Genomic DNA, 11,384 nt, shown 5'->3' with positions numbered 1-11,384 from the left:
TATATATATATATATATATATATTAGTGAAAAAATATTTTCTTTCATACCAAACATACTCTAAGAGTAAAATAAGAATTAGTTTAAACTCAAATTATTTCTTAATATAAGAAGATATTGTTCAACCTATAAATCATACTCATGACATAGTAATTGAAATTATATTAATCAATTTAGTTAAGCACTGATGAAGGAAGGGCCATGTGAAATCAAGAATGATAATGACAGGGATATCTAAATTGATACAATAAGTATTCATTAGCAATAATAAACTAATTAGGCTAAAATTAAGGGATCTTAATTATGGGGTCTTCTATTTATGCTGAGGACTCAACTACTAATATAATATTTTGTGCATTCATTGATTTTACCTATCAATAACTATATTATATCAATCCACAATGACATATTTTTTCTTCAATATTTTAGGTTTTAGTGATTTAATATATTGTTCATGAGACGTCTATTTGTGGGTTGGTAGGGTGCAAATCCATCCTTAATATCCAATGCACAATAGAATATTAGGGGAAAAAAAGAGTTCGATACACATAACATTCTGTAAAAATGTGTAATATATACTGTCTACTCTAATACAAGTATTAATGATTGTTTCTACGGCTTGAACCTATGACGTTATAAATAAGTATTATGCGGAGAAATGTGATATAAATAGTCTATCCTAATACACATATTAATGACTGATTTCACGGCTCGAATTGGTAACCTGTAAATCACAAAAACATAACTATATTGAAAAAAAGTGTTTGGACCACAATTTGCTTGTTACTATAATTAATTTGTTTAGTGGTATGGGCATTGTTTCAGATGTGAATTACTACCAACCATCCTCAAAACCAGACTTAATTAATTAATATCTACTTTTGACTACTATTAATATTTTTAGTATATGGACATCAAGCTCTTCTTTTTTGTTCTTAAACTTTCCTTAAATTAAATGGATTTAGATCCACCTCTAGGCTCTAGCTACTACCTAGTTTGATCTTCGATCAACATGTGAACTTTATAAGTTCGACTTTTATAAATTTAAATACTAAAATATGTGTGTTTAAAGTGATTAAATAGAATTGTTCTTCTTTACGATCAACTCAAAACATCGAAGAGTTGCCAGATAGTTTTGACGATCAAATACATCACAAGAAGATTCAAACCATCCACGTTCAAGAAATACTCTATTGACAATACTCAAATCAGTAAAAAAAATTAACAAAAAAGAATATGGTATTTTATATTTTTTATTTAGAAAAGAATAAACATAATTAGGGGGAAAAAGGCTATTTCTACTTCTTTTTCTTGTGGATGGATGGAATAATACCACGTCATAGAAGATTACCCATGGCCACGAGGAACAATAAGTCTAAAGATTCTTATAATAAAATTAAAAATCATCTACTTATTTTGAACCACTCCTTTTTATTATATTGCGCATCTATTATATGATTTAATTTAATTTAACCAACATTTATTAATTTCTCACATGTTGCAACAAAAATTCCTTTCTCGTGATCAAGAAAATGTTGTCATTTTGTTTACCTATTCTTTAATTATCTTTAATTTTTTGTTTCCATATTATTTGGATATAATAATTCCTTTTTATTTTATTTTATTTTAAGAAAAAGAATAAAAAGAAATTGGAATTTTCTTGAAAAATACATCGCCTCTACCTTTTGAGTGTACACTGGATAAACCCATTCATGTGCTGACTAAGAAAAGGACCAAGTGAAGGCAATAACGATCCAATATTTTTAATATGGGTTGGGTTCGAAAAATAAAAATGTAGTGTTTTGAATTTGAAATTTAAGGTGAATTTTGAACCTCCTCATTCACTAACCATAAATCTAATTTTATGTTAAGGAGGTTCAAAATTTATACATTCACATATGAAATTCAAAAAATATCCTACATATACCATGTATTTTTTTATTGAGAATCCTCTAACTCCGCCCCCGATCCTTTTTGGAATACCACATTCGCTAGCCAATCAAATTCAGTTGCTTCTGTATAATAGCTCACAAAATTACATAAGAGATATAAACCTCACAAGACAAATCAATGTCTAATCATATAAATAATTATCTTTTACATTGTCAAATATATACGAGTTGTGTGAGATTTTTTTTTATTTTGTTTTTCAACAAAATTTAAATCCACAAAACAAAAATAAATCTCACATAATTCATGTTACACCATACTGAAAATAGCTGGAGAGCACTTTATAAGAATTAAAATGTGAAGAGACATTTATAACCTTTCGTGTTATGAGAAGTCATTGGTGAAACTCAATTAACTTTTATATAGTATGACGAGATTGATGATCATCAACGTTACTCTATTTCTAAAAATAGAAAAATATCATGCATTAGATAATTCTAATTTATCACTAAAAAATAAACGATTTGAATTGTTTGGCTACAATTAAATCAAAGACTAAAAACTTATGGTGGAGATTAAATTTCTAAAGATAACAATATAGATAGTAGTTATTGATATGTTTCCGTCTAAAACAAGTAAATGTTAGTTATATGAATCTTTATCATTCGCCAGGACATAGACGAAAGATAAGCTAGAGTCGGTCAAAGGTGGATTTAAAATTTTAAAATTTGAAATTTTAACAAATTTCTGAACTCCATAATTAATCTGTTTATTTGTGTATCTTTTGAATTTTAATAGCGTTTTATAGAGTTGTACTGTATTTTAGTTAGTTGTATTTTTATCCAAAACATTTTGTGTGGCAAAAAATAGTTAAATATTAATAACTTTTGGAATAGTATGACTAATAATATTTAATATGATGTGTTTGAAGTGATTATTTAACCACCTTTGGTTATTGGTTCTAAAAGGACAAGTACTCCATTGAGTTTCAATTTATTTATTGTGAATAATTAAATGAATGTCGGGTGTGATTTAATTTCGGAATTTAGCTCAACTAGTAAGGATATATTGATCAAGTTATATAAAGAGTCCAAAAATCTTATTAATTTTCGATGTGGGATTCCATTTATAATCCCAACACGCCTAGACTTTGTCCGATGTTGAGTGTGTTATTTGGGATATAACATTGGGGCCTAACTTTGATATAATCTTATACTAAATGCGTGAATAATTCATTTGATAATTGACTCTGGCATTATATTAAATGGATCTTGGGTTAAAATCATCTTAAAATAACTCAAAAGATGTAAATTGTTCAAGTCATATAAAGAGCCCAAGAATCTTATTATTTGATGTTCAGTGCCTACAATTTAGGACACTGATTAATTTAGATTTTTGTTTGGTAAAAATCATTAAAGAAAATACAAATAATAACAGAAATAGAAAAATAAAAACTATAATAGAGTAATAGTATCTACTAGTTTAGAAGGATAAGCGTTAGTCGTGACCACACTTAACTACCTATTAACTAACCACCTTAATTAATTTGTATCTTCTATAACCTCATATCTATATTTATATCCTCAATAAGTAGAAACTGTGTTTAATCTTTGCCTAATCACCTCTCTTCAGTACTTCTTCGACGTACTTCTATCTCTTTTGGAACTATCCAAAACCAACCTTTTACATTTTCACTATAAAACATATGTGCATCTCCTGTTTAAATGTTAAATCATCTCAATTTTACTTTTTCATTATATTTTTCATTAATATCACTTTCATTTTATCTCGAATATCCTTTCCACACAAAGAAGGATCTTATATATCGAACGATAATTGAGGTGTGATTTACCAAATAATTGAATTGTAGTTAATGCATCAAAAAAGGACATAGTGGAGAATCAATAGACTCCATAGGAGATGTGTCCAATAAGCTAACCTATGCAAAGTAGGCTTTACCCATACAGGCAACTGGCCCTACCTTTAAATTTTTTAACATAACCGACAATAGGATAAAATCAAAAAGTTTTTCATCGAATCAGAGTTTATATCGATGTTTGATTAAATTTAAATTTTTATTAAAAAAAATTATATTAGAAATGCAATATCAAATCATAAGACTAGCTATTCTTAGATTGTTATCCTACGTTGAGTATGAGACACTTCATTTTATATTGTTTGTTTCTACTATTAAAAATATATTTTTCGAGGGCTAAAAGACCTCGTAAGTTGCTGAAAGTTGTGGTTTGGTACCAACTTACTATAAAAGCCCTAAACTTGAAAAGTAATGCAAAGAAAAGTATGTTCCACAAACAGAAAGAAGGAAACTTAATTAACTAAGTAACCCACGATTAGATTCACGAAAAGGTCAAAAATATTTTAAAACCATATATTATACGATTGATGTAAAATATCCCTTCGTTGTTAGGATCCTTCATCGTAGCAAAACCACTCACTTGGCCTAACAGAGCATGTCGCGTAATTACAATGCTTCATATTAATTGCTTTTTAAGAAGAAAAGAAATCAAAGCAAAAAATGTATATATATATATATATATATTATTTCTCTCTGCACAACGATTTAAAAAAATGTAGCAAAAGATATATTAAGCTCTTGTTATGTATATGAGGTTTGAGAAAAGATCGAATCACAAGATTCTATTGTACACAATTCTTTTCACAGCTTTAACTAGTGACATTCTAATCACATGACATCAACCTTATCAATTATGATAAAGATAAATCGATAAATATGAATAAGGAGTAAAGAGGAATAAAAGAAAAAAAAGGGAAAGATAATTTCACATAATGCACTAATTAGCTCTCACTATGTGCGGGGTTTCAACTAGGATCAAACCATAAGACTTTATTGTCTAAGACTATTTCCACATCTCGAACCAGTGACATCTCTGGGTCACACTAAAGTAACTATACCAGTTACGTCAAGGGCAAATTGGTCAATTGAAAAGAAAAGGGAGAGAGAATTCCATATCTCACATATAAGAGATGAAGCGCGTGGAAAGATATGAATTTTATGATAACTTAAATATCAGCCTCTCCCAAAGTACTCCTATTTAGAAGTTGACGCCCATTTTTCTAACTTATCTTTTTTTTTTCTATACTATTTTTCTCAGTGTCTTCTCACCAATTGCCATTGACACGACAAAGCTTTCAAATCCCCAAAAAAGTTCCTAATTAAATATTCCAAACTCTTAACGCGTTTATCTTCTCCTTCTCCATAAACCCTAGCTTTAATTTTTTCTCTCCGCGTTAAATTCACTCTGTAACTATGGATGAGAACGATAAGCAGGTTGATAATGATCCATTACCTAGTGGTACTACTGGTGGTGCTGCTGCAGCGGTGTTCACCGGCGCCGCTTCTGAATCAAGCTGGTCACTCGGTGGTGGTGATGATGAATCGGACAATGTTTACTTCTTCGGTACTAGTAGTACTGATAGAGAGAGCAGTATATTAACTGAATTCGGCTGGAATTTTCAGCCGGACGGAAATAGAGATGTTCGCGCCGGTGGTGACGGTAGTCGATTTCATCGGATCGATGAGGATTTGGCGGGAAATAGTACTACTACTGCTTCTGCTTCTGCTTCTGTTACTGAACCGACGGTGACGGAGAAAATCACCGATGAACCTGTTTCATCTAGCTGTTCTGATGATCCGCCGGAGAAATCTACAGCTTCCGGTAGCTCCTCCGCCTCTCGACCGCCGTCCGATACAGCGTGAGTCATGTGTTTATCATCGACTTCTCTGTGTGTCTAAATTCGTAATTAACTGCGATTTCAATGGTAAATTAGGAGTAAAAACGCCATTAACGTGTCCGTACGTAGGCGTAGAAAAAATGTCAAGTTCACGCAAGTTGAGGGAAGAGAAAGAGAGGTATTATCGTAATTTTAATAATCAAACATGGGCTTTTCGGTATTTGCTCACTTTTCTGTGGCTTCAAACCAGCCGTTATTGCGGCGGGAATGGCGTGGATGAATTTTTTCCTCTAAAACTAAATATCGTAATAATAATTAAAATTAACTGTTAAGGAAAAGTATTTTTTTTTTTTATATAAAAAAGTAACTTGCGATAACTCTTCCCTAATAATGGTAAGGTGTAATCTCTTACAGAATTAGTTTCTTCTGCTTCATTATTTCGTGGTCCATTGCTTCGTACATTAGTATTTAAAGAAAGAAAAAGGAATGGTACAATCTGGAAGCTTTTATTGATGAAGCAATAATAAAGTTATTTTCGTGTGATATGTGTGTTAAAATTGTAAAATTAATCATCAATATAGCCTTTAGTCAGTTTCTCTGTAATACAAAATACTTCATGAATTTTTGGTTTGTGTGAACTCTCAAGGTCCATTGCAATGCATTTCTCTATGTTATGGTCTACATTATACTTGTAGTGCAACCTAATTATACAAGCCCAAGTGAAATTTTGTTTTTTGTTTTAAAAAAAATAATCTTTCGTTAATAATAAATTGAACTAAGGTAGAGTTACTTAAAGCAAACAAACATGAAGAGAATTTGGATACGTTTTTATAAGTAGTAGTAATAAGTATTAGTAAGTGGTATTACTATTTTGATGTTGTTTAGTAGTATTACGCTACCCGGGTTTCTAACTTTAAATTCGTGTGTTACATGTTTGTCATTGATACAATAAGTCAACCACTAATACATCTAAATTTCAACTAAGTTGGAGTCAACTAGATAAACTTAACTTGTTACTTATCAATATATAAAAAGAATATAACATTGGGTGATTTCTTCCTATCTGTTAAAGTTTTGGTGGTCAAAGTTACTTGGTACCTGTTGTTGATGGGAGGTGATAAATATCGTGTGAAATTAATCGAAGTGTTTGATACCCCAAAATATAAAACCAATTTAGGTGACAAATATTCGTCATGCCTACAACTTCATTAAAATAATAAGTACCCATTCTTTTTCAATTGAAAGATATTTTGTTTATTACAATGATTTACTAATTGGAAACTAGATTGGTTCATATTAAATGATGCATTGAGTTTCTTAGTTATAAAGAAAATGCAAGTGTACTTGGAATTATATATAATTATTTTTACTAATATTTTCTAGTACTATAGTATATATTATGTAATGTATGATGAAGGAATCACACTCCTAATGTTACTTTAGGTTGAATATTCCACAGAAGCAAGGTTAAAAAGAAGGGTCAGAAACGAATCAGGCAGCCCCGCTTTGCATTTATGACCAAAAGTGAAGTTGATCATCTTGAAGATGGCTATAGATGGAGGAAATATGGCCAAAAAGCTGTTAAAAATAGTCCATTTCCAAGGTACGTTGGGACGAATTTAAATTTTATGAGTTTTTAATGATTATTTGAAGTATACTTACTAGGTTCAAGTTTTAATATTGAGAAAATTGTTTAATAAAACTAACCATAAGATGTACATGTACTTGACCAAATTACTTTTAATCCTACCTTATATACACGAGTAATCATTTGTTATATGCCTTTTTGGAATAGTATGGAGATTGTTTTCAAGAAAAAAAATTGTCTTCTTGGGGGTTTTTGAAGTGACAGATTAAATATTTGGACCAAACTTGTTTGACTAAAGTGATAGTATAAGTAATAAAAAGGACAGACGGTAGTATTTTAAGTATTACATTTTGTTGGAAGGTATTATATCTAATCCTAATTCATGTCCTTATATCCTATGGAAGCATATACATGTATCTTAACGAGTGATTATTTATTTATTATTGTGGTGTTCCGTCAAGGTATGCATATCTTGATTGGTTTTATAGAGTACTTTGTTACAACCACCTATATATAGATATCAGATAACTATATCCGCAAAGATTTAGATAGATAAAACCATATATTCCTTTCATTCCAATTTATATGATTTAGTTTGACTCGAACACATTGCATACTTACTTTTGATGAAGTCAGAATTTTGGAGTTTATAAATAATTACTCATGATGAATATGTATGACTTGTCAGGAGTTACTATCGTTGTACAAATACAAAGTGTACAGTAAAGAAAAGAGTGGAGAGATCCTCTGAAGATTCCTCAATTGTAATCACAACATATGAAGGACAACATTGTCACCATACAGTTGGATTTCCTAGAGGTGGACTTATCAATCACGAAGCATTTACATCTCAATTAACACCTTTACCCTCACAATTCTATCATCCATCCGGTGTTCAATACCCTCATGAATTAGTTCCTATGAGTAGTCCCGCTGCACCAGAATCACATACAATGCCTGGTGAAACCGGACCCGAACCTATTAGACTGCCAGAAACAAGTCAACCAGATGCTACACAACAACCAACTGATGAAGGATTGCTTGGAGATATTGTACCTCCTGGGATGCGAAGCAGATAATATAAAGGGTAATATAATCCCTTTCCTAATTTGCATTAATTTATCATATATTTTTTTAAATTTCATCAATGACATATACTATTTGGGGGATCGTTACACGTGTGCGCCTACACACGTGTAAGAGTATGTGTTTTTTTTATAAGAAATTTCTGTCAAGCCTTTGTTTGTGATTCACACTCAATGTTTGCTGCTTATTAAAGGGGAAAATGCTCTCTATCTGAATTTTTCCACTTCTGAAGTTCATATTTAGGACCTTTTAGTTAAGAGAGAAGAATTCTAACTAAGCCACATTATCATTTATTTAAGGGTTCTATATATAAATTGTTGAATTGTTTGACCATTCTAAGAGTTTAAACTTTGAAGAACATACTTTTAATTATTTTTATGGGTAAAAATTGCATGCAGACTTTTTGTTTTTGCTTTTTGGAAAGCTTTTAATATGATCTCTTACTTTACTTACTTTGTTAAATCGTATATAATTGTTTAAAGTTTCGCATGAGGTAAGTGATTATACAATTCAATACATATTAACAATCGATTACTAAAGATTCCAAGTAGTTTATAAATCTAATCTATAAATATAAATTAAATTAGGTGATGTTTTCTTATCTGTCTAACTCTGATATTTGACAGAGTTATCCAATATTTGTTATAGGTGGGAGATAATAGATAGAAAATGAGGATGAATTCAGATCAATCTATAAGTTAGTTCTATATAGATATCTTTTAACATTTCATTAAGCTCAAGTAATAATAAGACATAGGATCTGTCAATAATTTTATGTCCGGTCAAATCGAACAAGATCCCAAGCGATGGAAATTTAAAGTTGATAAAGTTTAAAACACATAAAAGTCTCTTTCCCATAGATTGCTTTCCCACCGCAACCTTCTTTCTGTGGTGGTTGCTTTGTCTCTTTAAAAAGTACTAATATATCTTTCAATATAATATAGTTATAATATTGCATTGTTTGGTCCCCCACTGGTTTTAAGCAACAATCTATGGTCTTGATGCATGAACTAGCTAGAAGTAATTGATGATTGATGCTTTTCATCCACATTGTTTTTACTATTTACAAAGGCTTGTTACGATTGAATTACTTTGATTTTAATGTGATTGAAAGTTACCTTGTGATAGATTTTGGGATCTGTGATAAAATGGCTAAACTAGTAATAGTAGATAGGAAGGGGCCCTATAGCTAGCAAGTAGCTACTGTCCAAACGGATGACATATATATATCAAAGATTAAGAGTGGGGGGCCGTTTAAAAAAAAAGACATATATAATTATTATATGTATAAGTTATTTAGGATGTGACATAATAGCTAATGAAGTGGACGAGAACCATGAAGTACCAGGTTCAATTTCTAGTGTGATCTCTTCTCATTTGATCAAGTTTTGGTGTACGGAATTTCTTGATACATGCGCTTGTGAGAGATTACAAGTTGATAAAGAAATGAAACTCGAGTCTAATCCGATCCCAAAAGCTAGCTCATGAGGAGAGAATTGCCCAAGATCCTATAGATGCATGTTCCCATCCATTTGCCTATGTGCGACACCCACCCACCCACCCCACACACATATCCAAGACTGAATAGCATAGACAATATAAGACGAGGGGGCCAACATTAGAAACAATGAATTAGGATGTGTCTAACTCTAAAACCATGATAAAAATATAGACATTGATCATGAGAAAATGATTGACCAGGATCATATAAGAAGTCCATGTTCTCGTCTTTAGTCGATATGGAACACCAAAGCAAGTACTATGAGAGAGACTATCTTCCTATATATCTAATTTCTCCCTTAATGACATTTTCTTGTAATTAACAACAAAAATCATGGCACAAAAGTCTTAGTTAAATATCTTCACATAAAATAAAAGAGAGAAAGGGACTTTCCTTTTGTTAGTGGGGTTTAGGTTTGACAAGAACCGAATTTGTGATTGTTATAGTACATCAATTTGGCCATAGGGCTTTAGGAATCAGAGACCAAAGAAGGTGGCAATGGCGCTCCCTTAGCAGGTAGCTAGCCAGCATGCCAAATAATTAAAGGGAAATATTGCTTTGGTTGATGTTACACATCTCATGCAAAGCATGCACAAGTAATAGAATAAGTCACGCTTGTCTGCGTAAATGGAAGCATATTTTTAAGATGTGTGGTCCTACGTGATCATGCTTTTGAATTTTTTTTTAGATATTATGCAAATATTCTTTCAGATTTTTGTATCTATATAACGTGTGATCATACAGTTTTCATATGCTTCAATTATTCTCATTTTTGTTTGTTTGAACTCTTTAAAAATATTAGCGAGATGCGTGCTGGATCTTTCAAAAAACAATGTGTTGTTTGGAAAATCTGACACGAGTATATGGTAATGTTTTTGGAGAGTTTTGAACGACAAAGGTTAGTTTAATATACTCCCTCCGTTTCAATTTGTTTGTCATGTTTTGACTCTGTACAAAGTATAAGAAAGTAAAGAAGACTTCTAAATCTTGTGGTATTAAATTGAAGATATGTCAAATGTACCACAATGTTATTTAATAATGTGGTTTTAAACATATCACTTGAGAAGTTGGAACTAAATAGTTGTCAGAAAAGGTAAGGGGTATTCTTTTCTTAAACAGACTACAAAGGAAAAGTAGGATAAATAAATAGAAACGGAAAGAAGTATATTGGATTTCGGATGATGAATAAATATCGATAAATGTGAAAAGGTCCTAGACAAATGTATGCTCTTTCATCAATGTGATTCAGGATTTATATTTGATGAGTTCAACTTTACTTTTATTTACTGAAAATATTGTATATCTTATAATTATGGGTTTTGAACCTAATATATTTTCACATTTTTGATGATTTTCCCCCTAAAAAAACACTTTTCCAGGTATATATTATAAAGCACGGATGTCATTCTTGAATTTAGCTGGAATCAACCCTCTATTTTATATGAAGTTAGCTATAGCTAACTTTTATATTTTTTGCTGATCATGATATAGGAATCATGACTTATTAATGGAGAACCCTTGGATATATATAGCAGCTCTAGATATATAATTGTAGAGTTTCCCCTTTTTTCAACTTTCTGTTGTTTGGGATTGGTCTTTTTTTGGG

The 11,384-nt window shown here is 30.9% G+C and overlaps 1 protein-coding gene across 2 annotated transcripts; it reads left to right on the top strand.

Annotated features, from left to right (window-relative positions):
• Window positions 1-4,921: 4,921 nt before the first annotated feature.
• LOC102603056 (probable WRKY transcription factor 57) lies at window positions 4,922-11,373 on the top strand. 2 transcript variants are annotated; one of them, XM_006348649.2, is made up of 4 exons: window positions 4,922-5,624; window positions 7,063-7,206; window positions 7,880-8,278; window positions 11,158-11,373. In XM_006348649.2, the coding sequence occupies exons 1-3, from the start codon at window positions 5,179-5,181 to the stop codon at window positions 8,268-8,270; spliced, it is 981 nt and encodes a 326-aa protein (XP_006348711.1). In that variant the 5' UTR covers window positions 4,922-5,178; the 3' UTR covers window positions 8,271-8,278; window positions 11,158-11,373. The 2 variants fall into 2 exon arrangements, with proteins under 2 accessions (XP_006348711.1, XP_015164806.1); XM_015309320.1 differs by lacking the exon at window positions 11,158-11,373 and having other exon boundaries at window positions 7,880-8,451.
• Window positions 11,374-11,384: the final 11 nt, after the last annotated feature.

Source organism: Solanum tuberosum, unplaced genomic scaffold (assembly GCF_000226075.1).
Source record: "Solanum tuberosum cultivar DM 1-3 516 R44 unplaced genomic scaffold, SolTub_3.0 scf00103, whole genome shotgun sequence".
Classification (NCBI taxonomy): domain Eukaryota; kingdom Viridiplantae; phylum Streptophyta; class Magnoliopsida; order Solanales; family Solanaceae; genus Solanum; species Solanum tuberosum.
This window is presented reverse-complemented; position numbering and strand designations above follow the sequence as displayed.